We start from the raw sequence: 21,593 nt of genomic DNA on the forward strand, positions 1-21,593 counted from the left end.
GGGATGACAAATTAGTCTTTTCATTGTGCCACATTTGTGGCCTAGGGCCAGATTTGTGGAGTAAGGAATAAGTTGGATATTGCTACAGTAACTTTGCTATAGTACCCCTACTACAATATCACTGCTATAGTGGCGCTGCTACAGTAACTTGCTATAGTAACTTTGCTACAGTATTGCTGCTACAGTGTTGTTGCTACAGTAATTTGCTACAGGAAAATTCATATTTTTGGAGGAATTCCAAGTTTTTATCTACTACATTTTGCATTGTTTGAGAGTAGATATTTAGGGCATTGGTAGGGTTTGCAAAATTTGTTGTCATCTGATTTATGTCAGAGTTTGTTGTGCTAATGTTTTATTGATGTAGATGCATATTTTCCTATTTGTAATTAGTGTTATACAAAAACAATTGCATCTTCATTGTTAGATGTTTGGTGTATTCTTTGCAAGCATATTTATTAAAGTTTGGCATTTAGAAAGCAATCAGAATTTAGATATGCAATATATACTTTTCTTGCAAAGTGTTTGATGAAATGTCAAACAGTTGAATTAGAGAAGAATTTGGTGTTTGATGAATTTATAACCACTTGGAGTTATTACATTTAGCCCTCCAAGTAAGTGGTCTAGAGTCATGTCAAGCACCTTGAATGGGTCTTTGCATGGATCTAGTTGTTTTCCCCCTATTCTCTCTCTCTCTCTCTCTCTCTCTCTCTCTCTCTCTCTCTCTCTCTCTCTCTCTAGCCTATTTCTAACAGCTTTCTCTAAGAAATTGAAGATTTTGACTTTTGGATCAAGGATGACCTAGTGGGTCAAGATTGACCTCGACCCTATCCTAGGTCAAGGATAACCTTGAGCCTAACCTAGGGCAAGGTCAACTTTGTCCTTGACCTGAGGTTTAGCTTTCAATTTTTGGGATTTACAGGACATCAGGCTTTAGAAAGATTCTTTTCCCGCTTTTGGGTTCTAGCTATTTCGGGTTTCAAAATGGTTGACTCTTAAATTACATTTAATCTCTAGGTCTATTCCTAGGGGTTAATGTTAAATGAGATTTAATGCTCCTATGTTAGCCTTCTCTAGGAGTTAGTGCCCTAGATCTCTAAATAAGGAAGCCTTCTTCCCTCATTTTGATACCTACCCTCTAAGAAATAAGATGGATTATGAGATCAGACAAACTATTACCTTTCCACATCAATTATTCTATGAAGTGAAGATCTACTAGCATTCAAGCATTCAGGTGTTCAAGCATCCAATTCATCAAGGAGATCCATTGTTAGCCATTAAAGGATTCAATCTCTATTAAGCTCTCTTGTTGAAGATTTCATCCACATTCATTTAAGCCTTTTCCTATGCAAAGATACATTCAATATTGTTGTTGAAGGTCTAATGCCATTGATTTGAGACATCCTACATGCATTTGGAGCATCATACTTGTGGATTCAAGGATTCAAATCCTCTAGAAGGATTTCAATATAGCAAGGTGAATTGTTTCATTTACTTTGTTTATTTATTTCAATTCAATTTCAAAATTGATTCCAAACTGGGGTTCGACTAAGGCAAACCCCCCATCCAAACAAAGATACCCTTTTTCTTGCAGATACAACTGTGAAATAGTGAATTGAAGAGTAGATTCATATACCCTTTTCATCAAACTTGTGAGATTCACAAACGAAAATTTCGTCGGAGCAGTTCAGGTCAAGGTCAAATTTTTAGGGTACAATTGTGGTTTAGCGTAAGATTGTGCCCTGCTATTAGGGTCAAGGTCAACCTCCCTTTAAAAAGATAAAAGATTTATGGGTTTTCTTCATCTCGACATTTCTAGTGTGGAACGAAATGCAAATTCTCCAGAAATTGCATACAGATATCAAGAAAATAACACTTTCCAGATTCAAGTTTAATATTTTTCTTTTATCTATTTCAAGATTTAAGCACATACTCCCTCATAATAGAAAGATCATATAACCCCCCTCTCTCCCTACTTTCCATCACATGATCTATTTCTACATTGATCACTTTGTTGTGCTTAATCAATTTGGATCATCACATTGAAAATTAGGGTTAAGGGAGGAAACCTTATTTTTTTCCTATTCAGAAATAAGACAAAAATGTTAATTAATATATAATTTAACTATCACAATTTTATGACATGTATATTAATAAATAAATAAATGAAAGAGTACAAAAATATATATCATAGAGTCCTCAAGAAACTTGATCACACTTTGCAATAGTTCAATTTGTGTATTTTCAATTAAATGTCTTTTATGGACAATCAAAAAGTAAAATACTAAACTCAATCTTACAACTTAACAAATTAACTCTTGTAATTATTTTGTGCGACTTAAATTATGTCTTAAACAAATTAATTATAAGGAGTGATACTTAGATTATGTCTTAAACAAATTTTGTTCAATTGGTACCTCAAAATTCTTTACTCTTAGCTAAAGAGATTCATAAGACATGTACTCTTTTATTAAATAGCTAAATCTAATATGTAGGTTAAGTTGTTGGGTTTGTAGTTCTTCTACTTGCCGCTCGCATACATTGTGCTCACAGGCTCCTCACCATCGCTCTCCTAGTGGTGGCAATGCTGGCTGGTGGCGCCGCGGCTCTGGCTAGTCCCCAGTTCCTGTGACTCCCCTTCTTGTTGCTCCTCTTGGTTTTGGTGGCTCCAAGTGGTCTTTTCCCCACCTGGATCTAGCTATTTCTCTATCGTGGGCAAAAGATAAAGATAAAGAAAAAGTTGTTGATGATGACGTTGCTAATGGTTGGACAGTTCCTAATCCTCCTGCCAATCCCCAAGATTCCTAGGGTTATAATGATCATGATGATCCACCTCCCTTGACTGGGACTGCTCTAGTGACCTGAGGTAGTTACCTATATATATTCTTTTATGAATAGTTGATTCCGGCTTCGGTCATGTGAACTTTCGCAAGGTGATCTTGTATCCCCCGACACTTTTTAACTAGTATATTAATTTATTAATAGAAAGGGACTATTAGTCCAAAAAAAACTTTAATTAATGAATAAACTGCATTCTAAACCAAAAATATTTTTATTATTTATATTTTAAATTAATCGATAATTCTAATCTCAATTAAAAATATACTTAAACCAAACAAAATAGTTTTGACTATTAATTATTTTAAGATTACTATTTATAGTAGGCCTAACCAGCACACTAGAAGTGTTGAATAATAGTGGCTTTCAGTGGGCCCAGCCACTCTTAGCCAATAGCTTGAAGCCCCTCTTATTCATTAGGGTTAGGCTATTGACTAATAGCAGATGGGCTCATGAAAACCACTATTATTCAACGCTTCCATTGTACAAGTTAAGCAGCAGGTCAACAGTATATCCTGATCCCCATATAGATGTTGCCTAAGTCTACGAATATTGGATCCCCATATAGAACGGCAAAGTTTTAAATATTCTCCTCACGACCTTTCAACTTACAAGAACGAACTTTAAAAGCACTTCACAGGACAGATGGAACTGACTTTTCTCCAACCTTTGGTAATACAATCGATGGAATTCTGGTGCACCTTTGACATGCTGTATTTCATCGCCATAATAAGACTGTGCAGCAAGAAAGAGTTATGGTTTCACTGTACAGAGGTGACTGATCAAAAGTAAACAAATCAAAGAGTCAGAAGAGGAAGAACAATTCACAAAGATTTGTCTTCAAGTTCAATCCAGTATTCCAAACAATCATTTTGCTTAAATATCACCTCAACTTCGATTTCAAACTACAGCAATGGAAGATTAATCATCACCCTCATACGAATTATCTTCATATACAGACCTAAGCATGGCATTTCCGAAGCAAAATTCATAATCCTCATACGAAAGATGTGCATAGAGTTCGTTTGAGGTGATTTGCCCTCTCGGACACCTTTCATCAAGTCGCGGGTTCGAACCCTGCGTTAAATTGCAATGGATTTGAAAATGCTCGTAAATTTTCTTGCATTTCTCTGCTTTTGCTCTTGGCCAGTGGCGCCTGTTCGTCTGGCGACGAAATCCCGATGGATCGTGGACGAAGAGAATGGCGGGAGGGTAAAGCTGGCGTGCGTTAATCTGGTTTCCCATCTTGAGCCCATGGTCACGGAGGGGCTAAACCGCCAGCCCCTTAATTACATTGCAAGCACGGTATCTTCCCAGGGTTTCAACTGCGTACGTCTTACTTGGGCCACTTTCATGGTGACAAAGCCCGAGTATCAAAGTCTTACGGTCACATCGTCCTTGATGTCGCTGAATCTGAGCAGCGCAGTAGACGGAATTAGGGCTAACAATCCGGAGTTTCTGGATCTTAGCTTGATTGACGCTTTAAAGAGAGTTGCAATGGGGTTTGGAGAGGCCGGGCTGATGGTCATATTGGATAATCAGGTCTGTATAGGGGATTCGCTGCTTAAATCATTTTGTTCTCCAAAGGATTTAATGAAATTTAAGAAATTTTATTGGATAATCAGATGAGTACAGGGGATTCTTTACTTAGATTTGTTTCTTCTTGGAAGGATTTAATAATCTTTAAGAATTCAGATTGGATACTCAGGTGAGCACAGAGGTTTCATTATTTAAATCAGTTTGTTCTTTAAAGGATTTATAAACATTTAAGAAATTGTATAAGATAATCAGGTGAGTACACGGGATTCAGTATTTAAATCAGCTTGTTCTTTTGTAGGATTTACTAATCATTAAGAAATTGTAGAGGATAATCAGGTGAGTACAGGGGGTTCACTGTTTAGAACAGTTTCTTCTTCCAAGGGTTTAGCATCATTAAGAATCGTATAGTCATACATGGGATTCACTTTTTAAAACAGTTTCTTCTTCCGAGGATTTGACATCATTAAGAATCGTATAGGATAATCATGGGAATACAAGGGATTTTCTACTTAATTCAGTTTTTCCTTGAAAGGATTTATAATTATTAAGAAAATGTAGTGGATAATCAGGTGACTATAAGGGACTCGATGCTTATATCAGTTTCTTCTTCAAATAATTTATTAATCAATTTAAAATTGTATAGGATAATCAGCGATTACAGAAAAATCTCTAATTAAATCAGTTTCTTCATCAAATAATCTTTAAGAGATTGTATTGGAGAATCAGATGAGTACAGGGGATTATTCTTCGAAATACTTAATAATCATTAACAAATTGTATGGTGAATCCTTTTACAGGTGAGTAAGCCTCAGTGGTGCTGTGCTCTCCATGATGGCAACGCCTTCTTCGGCGATGAATACTTCGATCCGCAGGAATGGCTGCTAGGGCTTACAACCGTTGCCTCGGCCTTCATCAATGTGACTGCGGTTGTAGGAATGAGTCTGCGTAACGAACTGCGCGGCCCGAGATCGAATCTCAGCGACTGGTACAAATACATGCAGGCCGGCGCATCGGCGGTCCACGCCGCAAATCCAGACGTGCTTGTCATTCTCTCAGGCCTCAATTACGACGCCGATTTGAAATTCCTCGCGGCGAAACCTGTCGATTTGTTAGGGTTTACCAACAAAATTGCCTACGAATTACACTGGTATTCATTTACTGACGGAAATGCTTGGGAAAAAGGCAATGCAAACGATCTTTGCGGATCTGTGACTGCGCGGATCAATGATCATATTGCATTTGTGGCCAGAAACACCAGCACCTTTAGCGCCTCGCCGTTATTTGTCAGTGAATTCGGCATAGATCAGAGAGGAGTAAGTGTAAAAGACAACAAATATATCAATTGCTTTCTGGCATTTGCCGCCGACGGAGACTTCGAATGGGCGCTGTGGACGTTGCAGGGGAGCTATTATATTCGCAACAAGCAGCCAGGGTTTGAAGAAACCTATGGCATTTTCAATGGCCGCTGGGATGGGCTTAGAAATCCAGCCTTTGTTGCCAAATTGAAGCCGCTTCAGCAGGCATTCCAAGGTATTGCCGCATTCAATTCAAAATTTTAATTCAGATTACATAATTTTAACGTCATTTGACGGAAAAGCTCTGTTTTGTTTGAATGGCGGATCAGTACCATTTTCTTCCTCGCAAGAATCTCTGGACCAAATAATCTATCATCCGGCAAGCGGTCTTTGTGTCGCTGTTTTGAAAGGAGATCTGAGGCTCGATTCCTGCGACGGCCATGGATTGTTTGCTTTCAAAGCCTCGGAAGGAGCGTTGGGGTCATCAGAGGATTCTCTGTGCATAGTAGCGCAAGGAGAGGGACAGTCGCCTGTGCTCTCTGGGATCTGCTCTAATTCGTATTCCGCATGGCAGATTGTTTCAACTTCGAAGCTTCAAATTGCTGTCAATGGCAGCACTGGAATGCTGTGCTTGGATGGAAGATCGAGCCCGTTATTGTTAACCAACAAATGCATTTGCTTGATGAATTCTGATTGTGCCGAAGATGAGGCGCTGGAGATGCAGTGGTTCAAAGTCATTTCAAGTAACAGGAAATACATCTCCAATGGTACTAGTGCTTGAGGAATATTAATTTTTATCAACGAAATCTGTGATTTATTTCATTTAAAATAACTAAAATTATAAATCAAATGTAAAATATCTTTTTGGCCCAATTGTGTTTGGCAAACTTGGTCAAATGATTTATTCCTCGGTACTTCACTTTTAAGAGTCAATAACCAAGCATGACATGTTGAGATTGAATTTTTCAGATAGTCAAATTGTTACATTGCTATTATTTTTTATTTTCATATTAGTTTAGATTCTATTTATATAACTTTAGGAATGTAGGGTTTGGTTGGCTAAGGTAGGGGTTTCACCAAGGGAGTTTAAACTATATATTTTTAGGAAAAGGGTGGTTTTATGAACAAAAGTTTGTTTGGTTAAGGGATTATTTCCACTCTTCTTTTTTAAAGTACGAGCTTCTATTTTTAGGCATTGCATATTTAAGCTAGCAAAAAGAGGGTCGGCTAAACCTAAACTTTAAAGAGAAATTTAAGAGTTGTGCATTAATAACTAGAAGTTGTACAAAGAATATGAATTGTAGTACTATGAATATAGTTTCTAATACTAAAGCTTTTTAAAAATGGATAAGATTAAGAGGGTCAAACATCTTATGCACAAAATACTATTCTTTTTCTTAGAAATAAATATATAGTTAGATTTAGTATTTTGAAAAATCTATTGGTAGGATGATAAGTAAGAGAGAGATATAGAAGTTGTGTAATTTTATTTAATTTTCATTGCATTTTTTTAAATTTTTTTTTTGAAGTTGTTGCATCTTAAAAATATGGTACAAGTTCATTCACAAGGCATAATTTGCATCAAAATAATAATAAATGCAAAGCTCTTTTTTAAAATTGTATAAAATCTAGTGTAGAATAGTATTACGTAGTAATATGGTCAACTATATCAAAAGTTATTTAAAAAATGGTAGACATGTCTGTGAGGACTATCAAGACACTAGTAAAGAGAATTTAAGATTGCTATGCTAATATTGTCTAGAAATAGAAAAAATCATATGGTTTGAAAGTGGAGAAAAAATGTGAGATTATGCTGATTATTTTAGAGATATCTGCTTGATCATTTGTAAACATGATGATGACCAAGTTAGTAAAATCTATTGGAAGATGAAAAAACATGTAGAGGGATAAAAATGGAGGGAAAATGGGTCCACAAGTGTGTCCTCGGTTAAGAGATTTACATATAAGACTATTATGTCCACCTTTTTCAAAGATTTTGAAAAACTACTATAGTGATTAAACAATAGCAACAATGGTCTTTATAGTAGCAACTTACTTTTTTCTTGGTTAGATCTCTTTTATGCTATGTAATTATCATCTTCTGTGATAGATTTGCAAATCATCTATGTTTTGTCCTCAACCCTGACCTTTAACCTCTCTTATGTTCCTTTTTCTTCAATACCTTACTTAGTAGCACCAATAATTTTTTGTCTCCTTAATAATAATATTGTACTCAACAACAGTGATGAATCAACCTTCTAACCTCTAAAATTGTCTTATATTGCTCCTTTTATAGTTGTTCTTTTGTCATTTTGTTGGTTGCCCTATTTAGGGTTTTGGAAAGTTTTCCAGATTTGATCTCTGATCGTAATCAACAGTTAGGATTGTATGTCATTTCATTCTTCATTCATCCATCATTATCATTGGTCCTTCTAATCTCTTGAAATTAGGAACAATAAATTCACATTCTTCAAGAAAATCATTTAAAATCTTTACCTCAATTAATGTAAAGCATTTCTCTTGCTTAGTGTAATTGTGTTGCTTCAGATTATGTGCCAATTTAGACTTTGATGTTGCCTTTGTGACACTCAATAAATACAATGTTATAATACACTTTTTCTCAGCGTCCCCTATGTAGCTCAGTAGACTATGCCCTCGGGAAGCTTTGATCACTTGGTGTTGTCTTTATTTGACTCTTTCGCTCGATTCAAGTAGAATTGCTTAGTGAATACTTGAGCTCAGGTATACTTAGTAAAATTACTTATCTCCTCCTTCCTTGCTCGAGCAATATGGTAGCTCGTTTGTTATGCACATTTTGACACTACTTCGCAATATGATTACTTGTAGAAGTAACACTTTGATCCATAGGAAAATAGAGAAACAAGATGAGCTTGAGCATGCACCTAAGTTTGGATAATTGTTGATAGAACCTTAAGACATTATTTTAGAAAACGTACCTGATGGTTTACCTCTTATAACAAGCATTAGTCATTACATGGACTTAATAGGGTATGTGCGAGATCATGGTGTGCCAAAAAGTGGAGATGTGAAAAAGGTGGTGTTAAAATGTTTAAAAGCATTTCAATATCTGCTCTAGCTTTTTTCTGCACATCTTGATATCAAGGAAAAAATGTTATACCAATCCTTATCAGGTATTTGATCCATTATTGGGTACTCGATATCATATTGGGTATCCAATATGAGATCAAATACCCAAAACCTGCAACTAGAAATATTTTTAAAAAACCTAAGAGAAACCAATCATTTTCAATCATTTTGCATTATTTTTCTCCCCATTTGGGTATCTGATATGAAAATGGGTATACGATTAAAATAAGTAATTTTTTATTTATTTGATGGTTTTCAATTAATTATATTTAAAATTAGGTTTTATTTGATGGTTTTCAATGAATTATATTTAAATTAGTTTTTAAAAAAAAATAGAAATTGTTCATTTGTTTTATTTTAATTAAAAACTTAAAATGTGATTTTGTAATTTAATAGGTATGGCTGACCCAAATGATGTTGATAACACTGAGCCACAAAATAATGTTCCTCGAAATCCTCCACCAAACAATCTAGTACCCCCTCAAAACCATCCACCAAATGATCCCCTACTCCTTCAAAACCCTCCTCCAATTGAAGATTTGATACAAGAAAATCTTACCAAACTAAGGGGTTTGCAAACCACATATAACACTATACCTGCATTGTTTCCCATGTTATTCATGTTAAACATCATAGTGGATAATAGTTAGACACTTACCAATGAACAAAATGTTGCTCTTCATTGGCATGAGCAAATGCATGACATGCTTGATGATGGGTTGGACTATCATGAGGTTGCGGCCATAAACTTAAGTAAAGATGATATAGCTAACCCTTTTGCGAATCCAAAAACCAATAAAAAAGTAGACCGCACAAGCCCCAAATTATCAATTAAATGGTGCACAAATGAGGCTATGCTTGTGAAATTTTGGGATCATTGGTGGATGGTTTTTGACAAACCTCCACACAACAATTTAGAGGTGTCATTCTATTTCATTAGAAAATTGTATGCTGAATTTGTGTTGGCCCTCAAGGTGAACTACTGGAGCATGAGGCCCAACATGGGTGTAGGAGGAGGAGCTCCTTAGGATAAACCCTTTGCCTAGCGGAAGAAAGATGACATTTTTGTCCCCCCTACTGATGTTTCCCCCCCCTCCTCTAGTGCAACATCCTGATATCATTGCAGAGGCTAGCTCTCAGACTATTAGAGCCATCCATAGATTGAGTACCCTATTGATATCTTAGGCTAGGTTAGTTTTGTCTCCCTACGTTGATGATGCTAGAATGAGTTCATCATTGACAAGCTCATCACATGTTTGTATGCCCCATACTTGCATAATGTGTAAGAGTATTTGTCTAGGTCCCATTGGTGATCTTTCTAAGTATCAATTTCTATTTGAGGAAGATGACACAATAGACATGCCTATAGAGACTACACACCCTGACATGAGAGAGGAGGGGCATGCAGAGCCATGGGATCCTTCTATGTAGGTACATGTTTATGTTTTTTTGTTATGACATATGTAATTTAAATTTAATCTTTATAATAGAATACTTTTGACCCATACTAACTTATACATGTATGTGATCTTCATTCATGTTTACTTGATGACTGAGGTGGAGCTCAGATAGGTTGATGATGTCACACTCTCATCTATTTCATTTGGCCTTGAGACAGACCCCCTAGTGGTTGGGTAAGGCACAACCCATTGACAAGGGAAAGGTAATTAGGTGCTTTTAAAGTGATTAAATATTTATGCATTCTTGTAAAATATTTGTGCTAATGAAATTTATTTACATTCTTTATTATATAGGATGTGGCTATTGGTGATAAGTCGAGGCAGATTCGGCATCATAGAACCCCTGGCATTTCCATTTGCAGTGAGATCCCCATCATATGTATAAGTACCATTTATTTGTTTTTTTTCCTTACTTTCATTAAAAAAAATCAAAATTGATTTCCATGATATTAACAAATAAGCTTTTGTATCTCATAGGAAACACCTAGTGCACAAGAGGTTGGACATCGGATTTTTGTATCATTGCTCATGCAGCCATTATATCCAAAGAAGGAGTTAACAGAGGTAAGTTTTAGTTTGAATTCTTGATTATATATTATAAATTTAGTATTGTGTAAATTATAATGTTATATTTAAGTTGTAGATCCATATGACAACCATACTTTAACAAATACATGTCATAATCAACAAGTTTCAAGCATTGCTGAGGACATATGAGAGGACCCCTGATCATCGTAGGAGGTCGACAAGAGAGGTATTTATGATGAAATTTGAAAACTATAAGTCTTCATTAAAAAAAAGATCATTATGCATTTGAGTAATTCAATGTTAGATACATAGAATCATATAAATTTAGAGTTTAACTTTGGGTTTTTCTTTTTTGTTTATGTAGGAGAATCTGATCCACCTAGTTCAACGAAGAGGTTGCATTTTGATGATCCACCAATAGGATAATATAGTAGTCATAAGATGCATCATGAGAAATTTTGAGATGAAATATGCCACATTGTATACATAAACATTGATATTATACACATTTTGATGGCATGATCAGCCACATTTTTTATATGGATCTATGTATTTTGATATATATTTTCATAATTTATCTATGGATACATGAACTTTGATATATATATATATATATATATATATATATATATATATATATATATATATATATATATGCATAATTTGTCTATGAATACATGTATTTTGATATATATTTTTGTCATTTATGTGCACACGGATATACATATTAATATAGTATAGTATTGTTCAATTGATCTTGGATCATGTGTATTATTCATGTTTATGAAATATAATTCATTTTGATCATGTTTGTTATATTCAATTCAAGTGCAATAATTTGTGAAGAAAATTTTAGCAACCTTTATTATCAAATTTTGATGCAATATTTAATTTAAAATTATATCATATATGTTTAATTTTAAGTGATCTCTGCAATCCCTTAAGATGTCTACAATTAGCCAAATCCATGGCCAATTTGGTCTTAGGAGCCCATCCTTGGTCTTATGAGATGTTTCACTATGTACTAGTCGCAAACAATATAGGGATTCTATGGTCAAAATAAGGGTGTCACTAGGTTATTGTAGACCTCAACTTGACCATCTTGTAGCATTCCACATTTCACCGATAGCCCCCACAAGCCCTTTACAACCCTCGGAAGATCAATCTCCAAATGCACTTAGAGCATCTTAGAGACTCTTGAGTACTAGGTGGCTGTGAACATTATAGGCTCTTCGTGGCTGGAACAAAGGTATCACTAGGGTTCACCTACCAATTCAGAGCTAATGGCACTGATGATTCGATGCCAAGATCAGTGGTTTTAGAATTATGTAGTGATGCACCAATGAACTGAGCCACACTGCAAGTTTAGGCTTCGAGAGAGATTGTTGTGCCAAATCCAAACAAAATCTGAAATGAGATAGGTTATTGTAGACCTCGACATGAATTTCCTATAACATTCAATGTTTCATCGATATCCCCCGCGACCTCTGAGTTATGACCCTTGGAAGATCGATCTCCAAATGCACTTGGAGCATCTTAGAGACTCTTTGATATGGGGTGGTCGTGAACATTGTAGGCTCTCTATAGCTAAAAAAAGGGTATCACTAGGGTTCACCCACCCATTTAGAGCTAATGGAGTTGAAAATTCAATGCCAAGATTAGTGGTTTCAAAGTTATGCAGTAATGCACCAATGAATTGAGGCACACTGCAACTTTTGGCATCGAGTGAGATCATTGTGCCAAATTCAAATAGAATGTGATCTCTCAAAAATGAGATAGGTTATTGTAGAACTCGACATTGTCATCCTGTAGCATTCAATGTTTCACTGATATACCCCAAGAGTTCTAAGTTATAACCCTCAGAAGATTGATCTCTAAATGTACTTAGAGTATCTTGGAGAATCTTTAGTATGAGGTGGTTGCGAACATTGTAGGCTCTCCATGGCCAAAACAATTATGACACTAGTTTTCACTCACCCATCTAGAACTAATGGTGTCAATGATTCAATGCTAAGATTAGTGGTTCCAAAGTTACATACCGATGCACCAATGAACTGAGTCACATTGCAAGTTTTGGCATCGAGTGAGATCATTGTGCCAAATCCAAACAAAATGTGATCTCTCCAAAATGAGATAGGTTATTTTAGACCTCAATATCACTATATTTTAGCATTTGAAATTTCACAAATAGCTCCAATGACCTTTGTTTTATGACCCTCAGAAGATCGATCTCCAAATTCACTTAGATTATCTTGGAGACTCTTCGGTACAGGGTGGCCTTGAATGTTGCAAGCTCTCCATGGTTGGAAAAAGGGTGTCACTAGGGTTCATCCTCCCATATTTAGCTAATAACATTGATGATTTGATGCCAAGATTAGTAGTTTCAAAGTTACATAGTTATGCACCAATGAATTGAGGCATGCCACAAGTTTTGGCATTGAACAAGATTGTTGTGCCAAATCCAAATGGAATGTGATCTCTTTGAAATGAGATAGGTAATTTTAGACCTTGACATCATTGTCCTATACCATTCAACATTTCACCAATAGCTCCCATGAGCTCTGAGTTATGACCCTTAGAAAATCAGTCTCCAAACATGCTTAGAGCATCTTGGAGACTCTTCGATACAGGGTGCTTGCAAATGTTGTCAGCTCTCTATGATCAAAACAAGGGTGTCATTAGGGTTCAAATGCCTATTTAGAGCTAATAGTGTTGATGATTTGATGCCAAGATCAATAGTTTCAAAATTACGTAGTAATGTACCAATGAACTAAGGCACACTATAAGTTTTGGCATCGAGCGAGATCGTTGTGCCAAATCAAAATGGAATGTGATATCTTTGAAATGAGATAGGTTATTGTAGACCTCAACATCATTGTCCTGTAGCATTCCACATTTCACTGATAGCCCCTATGAGCTTTGAGTTACGACCCTCTAAAGATCAATCTCCAAATGTTGTAATGCTTACCTCTAGTTGACTTTTCTATTTTATTGCCAGATTCTTTTAGGCCAGTTTTACGATTATGGTTTATGATTAGTGGTACTTGGGTATCAAATTTTATTAGATGTGATTTCATACTAAGTTGATTTATGTTATGAATTGCTTTTTTATTTCATGTGTACATGATTATTTTAGGTGTATAAGTTTATCCTTTCGATGATGACATTTTGTATGTTCATTTAGTGATTTTTATTATCTGATGATAATTAGTTAGATGAATTATTTATATGCGGTTTTTATGGATACTTACCCCATACTTGCATGTGTATGTTGTAGATATATGTTTTACTTTATGATTGATGTTTCTGATGTGGTTGAGAGAGGGAGTCATAGTCACCTACTAGTTAGGATCTACACAATGTACCACTCCCTGCCATTGCCTATTTAGTTTAGAAAATACGAGTATGTACATGTGTGGATTTTATGTAGATTGCAGGTACTAGGTATTGACTTCCCTGAATTGCCAAGATGAGTGTACCCTATTGCACTATCTCAGTGGCATAAGTGGGGAGATAATTCTTGAGTCCACACCCTAACCTAAGCCAATTTTCCTAGAAAGTAGGACAAGTATCTGAGTTGTTTACACATCTGAATTCATCAAGTGATGTGAATTCGTGATTTTTACTCTGGAGTTTGAATATGTTCTTTGTCTTTAGTTGAGTTGTCGTATTTGGTTTTGTGGATCTATTGTTATTTTTTATTATTCTTAAATCATGATTTAAAGATAATTTAATGAAAATTTGATAAAGATAATTTAATGAAAATTTTATATAGAAAATCCAATATTTAATTATATTTAATTAATTAAAAAATTAATTAAATAAAAGAATTATTTTTAAAGATTGGATTAAAGTTCTAATTTTGGCATATTAATATTTATTAATTTTAATAATAAACTCTAAATAATATTATTAGTTGAATTAATAAATATATTATTAAAAATGTCTCATGATTTAATTAGAGAGAAAAGGAATTTGATTTAATAAAGTTTATTTTAATTAAATTGCATAAAGCTTGTGCATGAAATTAAAATTATAAAATAATAAAGGAAAAAAGGGGTTTTGCGTGATTGCACAATCAAAGCCTTGATTTACATAAAAGCTCTTTATTAGGAAATCAAATCTCATTTCTCCACATATAGGTTTGGAGGACCCGATTTTTGAAAAGAGAGTTTTCGAAAGAGAAGGAAAGTTCTTACATGTTTTGTGAATTTTCATTTAGCATCAGATTTAGGTAGGACTTCGTGAGTTTTTCCTAGTAGTTCTTGTATTGAAAATATTTTAATTCTTCGTGTCTTTTGTGTTTTTGTTTTCATAATTCCTCTAGGTGAAACCCTTGTTTGAGAAAGTTTGATTTTCATTATTGAATTGTTTGTGATTTAATTTGAAACCATTGTTGTGAATCTATTGGTTTTGTTTCTAAAACCGTCTATAACCAAATGAAGTTTGAAACCCTTGTATGCAAACTATCATCCTTTGATTGAGAAAAATCTATATATGAGTTGGACATTAGAAACCCTTGTTTTGTTCTTTTTTTGAGAATTGTAATTTAATTGAGTAGAGTTTGAACAATAAAGAAATCAAGAATGTTATATATAGATTTGATTGATTGTTTATATTTGTTCTATCAATTCTAGATTGGAAATCTATCTATATATGTGTGTGTGTGTGTGCGCGCGCGCGCGCACGCACACACACGCGTGCATGTGCATGTGCATATATATATATATATATATATTTATAAAGAATGTGATAATTATAAAAATATAAATAAAATCGATTGAGTAGTTTCATTTTTTAATGGGGGGGCATGTATTTTTTTATAATAATAAAAATATATATATTGTACCTGCCCACCCCCCTTTCCTTCCTCCTTCTCCATTCACTGGCAGTTTCCATTTGTTGGCATGTGTGTGGCAATCCTGTTATTGTGTCAGTAGGGTTGTGCACAGTATGCTGTCAACTGACAGGCTATACACATTTTTCTAAAAGGGCAAGTTTGCTTTTCTAATGTATTATTATTATTATTATTAAATTTTTAATAATTGTAATTTAAGTTAATTGAAATTTATGTTATTTGAATATATTAAATTTTAATATTAAATGTTATAAATATTATGATTGCTATTAATAGTAATTATTTTGTTCATAGATAAGAAATTTGTTTTATTAATAATTTAATTTTAATTATGTTATTAATAAATAAATTATTATCATTAGAAATTAATTGATTATTGTGAGTTTTAATAATATTTAAATTGAAGAATTTTTATTATTAAAATATTTTGAAAAGTGAATTTGATAATTGAAAATGGGATTTTATTTTTAAATGGTTTTTTGTAGATGAACTGAATCTTTAGAGATTCTTGTGAACTAAGAAACATTAGTGAATCTAGTGACTAGAGAAATGGAAATTGAAACCTTGATTGAAATCAAAACTATTATAACTCTAATATTTGGAAATGAAAATGAAAGCTTGAAAACCTTTAGTGAACATTGAATTGTTGTGTTTTCAAAACTATAATGAATTATGAAAGTTACCTTTGTATGTACTATATGTGGTGTGTGGTTTAGTGGTGTTGGGTTTTGACTTAGTACTTTCACTAGTCGTGATGTTTACCAGAGGCTTGGGGGTTTTGTTCTATGATGATGTTATGGCTTATCTTGGTTATGATCTTTTATGCCTGACCATGGTGATGTGTCATGTGTGTTCTATGATGAGTTTGATCAGATGTTTTATGGTGCTTTCAAGTTCTTGTGCAGAACTAAGGTGAATCGTATGGCTTTTCTGGCATAATCTTTGAGTCTTCAATCAGTTATCTTTGGATTGCTTTCCAATTCCTTGTTTAGGACTAAGGTGATTATTGTGTTTTATTTTTGGTGATGTCATGTGATGTCATGGGTTGGTATATATGTACCTTATATTGGATCAGTCCTGTTAGATTGATTGTATTGGTGAAATATGTGATTTTGATCAGTGATATTTCGGTGCTTTCTAGTTATTTGTTTGAGAACTGATGTGTATTTTGTGATCTTATGAGATCTTCTACTTTTATTGAGCTTAGGCTAGGTTATTTATATGTCATTTTGGGAATTGGCTTACAATGGAGACTAGAGCCCTAAAGAGGTTGCCTGGGTAACCCATTGTAGGTTATTTTAATAAGTGATAACATTTCATTAAATGGGGTTAAAATAAATTAATAAGATATGTTGCCACATCAAGTCACTAGGGGATCAGAGTCTTCAGAGACTACCAGAGTAACCTTAGAGTTGGCTTGTTAGTATGTCTTGTCTGTACGAAAGGATATTGATGTCGCATAGAGAAACTAGGGGGCCAAAATCTAGAGAGGCTGCCAGGGTATCCTTAGAGTTGGCTCATGTGATGACACTTGCCCACTTAAAGAATAGATTTATGATGTATCTTTTTTCCCTCTAGGATTATTTGATACTTGTGTCTTGGCACCCTTTAAGATGGTTTGCTTTCAGGTGTTTCCTTGACCTAGATTTTGGTGTACGACTTTTGTTTTGATATTTGTATGGGACTTGAGTTTATCTCTTTAGTGTAGTGGGAGTGAGCCATTTAGGTTCCACGAGGTCAGATGGTAGTGCATAATTCTTATACCATTGAGATCTGATAATTGGATTTCGTTTTTGGATGTACCTATGCAGTTGATCTTTTCTTTTTGATCTTGTATCTCTATGATGGATGTTTATTGCTTTGTATTTGATTTTACAGATCTTATGAGATGATGTATTATATTGATGATGTATATTCCTTGAGCTTTTCATACTCTGTGACTTGTACAATGGATGATTAAGCCTTCTGATTATGCCAAGTGACATCTTTTGTAATTGTATATTATTTTTAATTGGATTCATACTTGTGATTATTCCATGATGTAGTTTTGGTTATGTGTTAGACTTAATATTAATAAAACCTAAATGTGATTTAACATCATTAGACCCTTAGGAGATGTAATCTATTTATGATGGTTGTATGTATGTGACTTATTGCTTCCACTATTTTATCTCTTGTTGTTATTGCTTTTGTTGTTTATAATTATTATCTTAAAAATAATATTTGACAAACTTAGTGAAACTTTAGGTTAATTTCTTTTAGGTTCCCAGGTAGGGCATTACATCTCGTGTCAGAGCTCAAGTTTCTACATTAGAAGCTTTAGGTATATTGGAATTCCACTAGTTGAACTGAAACAAAATTTAAACTGTTATATGTATTTCTTATAAATTTGAAACACTTGAAATTCAAACTAAAATGTACTTAAACCTAGAAATAGGTAAAATTGAATTAGAACCTTGCATTGTATTCAAAACATGTTTCTTATGTGTATGCTTTACAATAGTATGTTCTTATGGTTATTATACCATCTTGTTGTTCTTGAATATTATTGTAGGATGTTATCTAGGATGAGATCTTTAGTGAGAGGCATAGCTTAGGCCATGGTAGAGGTTGTGGGCAAGACAAGGACACTAATGTGTATGAGCCTATTCTAGAAGGTCCTATTCAAGAGGAGAACATGGAAGAGCACCATAGTGAGCATTAGGCTGATTCAGAGGAGGTTGACCTAAGGCAGATGATGAGGACCATTATTGAGTGCCTACCTCCTCCTCAAGGTGAAAATCATGAGGGGTCACACCATGCAAGAGATAAGGAGAGGCATAGGTCTAGGAGTCCTTGGGGAGACCACTATGGTGGTAGATAGAGGTCAGTTCGGGCTTCTCAGATGAAGGACCTTTAGAGGTCCAAGATCAAACCCTTCAATGGATTAGGTTTAGGATATGTGGCCGAACAATGGCCAATTTCTCTAGACAGGTATTTTTCTATTTAGGACTTTGAATTTAATGGCAAAGAGAGATTTTCCATCAACCACCTGGAACTCTTTGGAGCTACATGGTGGAACATCGAGGAGAAGAAGCTGGGAGGAGATATGATTACTGTCACATGGGAGTTATTTCTGGAGAACTTCTGTGAGTCTTTCTTACTAGAGGAATGACAACAACAAAGAGTAGATGAATTTCACAATCTAAGATAGTACACTATGACCATAGAAAAATATGAGTGGAAATTCTATGAGCTTATACCTTATGCAAGGATTAGTGATAGCTCACTACTAATGGCACAACAATTTATTCCAGGCCTTAATAATCATCTTATTGGGGGTGTTAAGGTATTTCAGCCTAAAACTTGTAGAGCAGAGTGCCACCTTAAGACATGGTGGATTTTTGGGAGCACCTACAACATTAGGGACCAAACATAATCAGGGAGCAGGTAGTAGGCGGAAGCCTCCTTCTGGAGATAATAAAAAATAGGGAGGATCTTATCCTCCATTAGAGAGTGGTGGTAATGGTTCACACTCTAGGGAATCACAATTCTCTCAGTGCAGTAATCACAACCAGTTTGACCAGCCATTGCAGAGTACTCCTTATGCTACTGGTGGTACTTTTTAGTAGTCTAGTGGACCTAGAGTGCATAAGAATTTTGATGGAGAGTGTTTTTCATGTGAACAACATGGACACAAGTCATCCCATTATCCTCAATTAAAATCATAGTTCTCAGATGATAGACCTATAGCTTCAGAACCCACAGTCGAAGATATGGGTATGTTGTAGAGGATATTTTTAGTGGAGTCCTATCCAGTTCAATAGGACTTGCATAGTGAATGCTTTAGTTTTATCTTTCTTGTAGGCTTCCAGGAGCAAGCCTAAGTCTAGGGGGAGTGGATGTAATGCCTACCTCGTAGATGTAATGTCCACCTTAGTTAAATTTTCTATTTTATTGTCAGATTCTTTTAGGCCAGTTTTATGATTATTTTTTATGATTAGCGATACTTGGGTACCGAGTTTGATTAGATGTGATTTCATATTCAGCTAATTTATTTGATGGATTACTTGGTTATTTCATGTGTACATGATTATTTTAGGTGTTTATGCTTATCCTTTCGATGATGATGTTTTGTATGTTCATTTAGTGATTTCTATTATCTCATGATGATTAGTTAGATGAATTATTTATGTGTGGTTTCTATGGATAGTTACCCCATACTTGCATGTGTCTAGTGTACATGTATGTTTTACTTTATGATTGACATTTTTGATGTGGTTAAGGGAGGGAATTGTAGTCACTTGCGAGCTGGGATCTACACGATGCACCACTCCCCATCATTGCCTATTTAGTTTAGAATATATGAGTATGTATATGAATGGATTTTATATAGATTACAGGTACCTAGTATCGACTTCCCAGAATTGCTAGGATGAGCGTACCCTATTGCAGTATCTTAATGGTATAAGTGGGGAGATAATTCTTGAGTCCAAACCCTAACCTAAGCCAATTGTCCTAGAAAGTGGGACAAATATCTGAGTTGTTTACCAGTCTGAATTTGGCAAGTGACATGAATTCGTGATTTTGACCTTGGAGTTTGATTATGTTCATTGTATTTAATTGAGTTGCCGTATTTGGTTTTGTGGGTCTGTTGTGATTTTTAGCTATAATTAAATCATAGTTAAAGAATAATTTAATGTTTAAATTAAATGAAAATTTTATAAAGAAAATTCAGTATTTAATTAATTGAGAAATTAATTAAATTAAAGAATTAAATTTAAAGATTGGATTAAATTTCTAACTTGGGTGTATTAATATTTATTTAATTTAATAATAATTTATTTAGGAGTTTCATTTTAATAATAAAATCTAAATAATATTATTAGTTGAATTAATAAATATATTATTAAAAATGTCTCATGATTTAATTAGAGAGAAAAGGAATTGATTTAATAGAATTTATTTTAATTAAATTACATAAAGCTTGTTCATGAAATTAAAATAATAAAATAATAAAGGAAAAAGGGGTTTCATGTGATTGCACAATCAAAACCCTAATTTAGGGAAAAGCTTTTTATTAGGAATTCAGAGCTCATTTTGCCACACACAAGTTTGGAGGAGCCAATTTTTGAAAAAAGGGTTTTTGAAAGAAAAGAAAAATTCTTGCATGTTTTGTGCATTTGTTATTTAGCATCAGATCCAGGTAGGATCTCATGAGTTTTGTGCAATACTTCTTGCATTGAAAATGTTTGTCTTCTTCATGTTTGTTGTGTTTCTATTTTCATAATTCCTTCGAGTGAAACCCTTGTTTAAGAAAGTTTGATTTCCATTATTGAATTGTTTGTGATTTAATCTAAAACCCTTGTTATGAATCTATTGGTTTCATTTCTAAAAACATATGTAACCAAATGAAGTTTGAAACCCTTGTATGCAAACTATCGTCCTTTGATTGAGAAAAATTGGTATATGAGTTGTAAATTAGAAACCCTCATTTTTTCCCTTTTTTGAGAATTGTAATTTAATTGAGTAGGGCTTCAACAATAAAAAAAATCAAGAATGTTATATCCAAATTTGATTGATTGATCATATTTGTTCTATCAGATCTATATTGGAAAATTATATATATATATATATATATATATATATATATATATATATATATATATATAGCACTATAATTTATAATTATTATGATAATTATAACAATATAAATAAAGTGATTGAGTAGTTTTAGTTATTAATGGGGAGGCGTGTTTTTTTTTATAATAAAAATAATAATTTAAAAATTATACTTTGGTGGGTAGGGGCCACCACCACCACCCCCGATTCCTTCCTCCTCCTTTCACTGATGGTTTCCATTTAATGGCGCACATACGACAGTCCTACTGCATTAGTAGGGTTGCACACAACATGCCTCCAACCGACGGGCTATAAATGTTTTTCTAAAAGGGTAATTTTTTTTTGTTATTTTTTAAATTTTATTTTTAT

At 34.1% G+C, this 21,593-nt stretch overlaps 1 protein-coding gene across 1 annotated transcript; it reads left to right on the forward strand.

The window, feature by feature from the left end:
• The first annotated feature begins 3,488 nt into the window (after positions 1-3,488).
• On the forward strand, positions 3,489-6,542 carry LOC149549850 (glycosyl hydrolase 5 family protein-like). The gene is made up of 3 exons (XM_089793073.1): positions 3,489-4,377; positions 5,172-5,904; positions 5,999-6,542. Exons 1-3 carry the CDS (start codon positions 3,928-3,930, stop codon positions 6,448-6,450), a joined length of 1,635 nt encoding a protein of 544 aa, XP_089649199.1. The 5' UTR covers positions 3,489-3,927; the 3' UTR covers positions 6,451-6,542.
• The last annotated feature ends 15,051 nt before the right edge of the window (positions 6,543-21,593 follow it).

This window comes from Cupressus sempervirens, chromosome 7, assembly GCF_028749045.1.
Source record: "Cupressus sempervirens isolate cs-2001-9-10 chromosome 7, ASM2874904v1, whole genome shotgun sequence".
NCBI classification, from domain to species: Eukaryota; Viridiplantae; Streptophyta; class Pinopsida; order Cupressales; family Cupressaceae; genus Cupressus; species Cupressus sempervirens.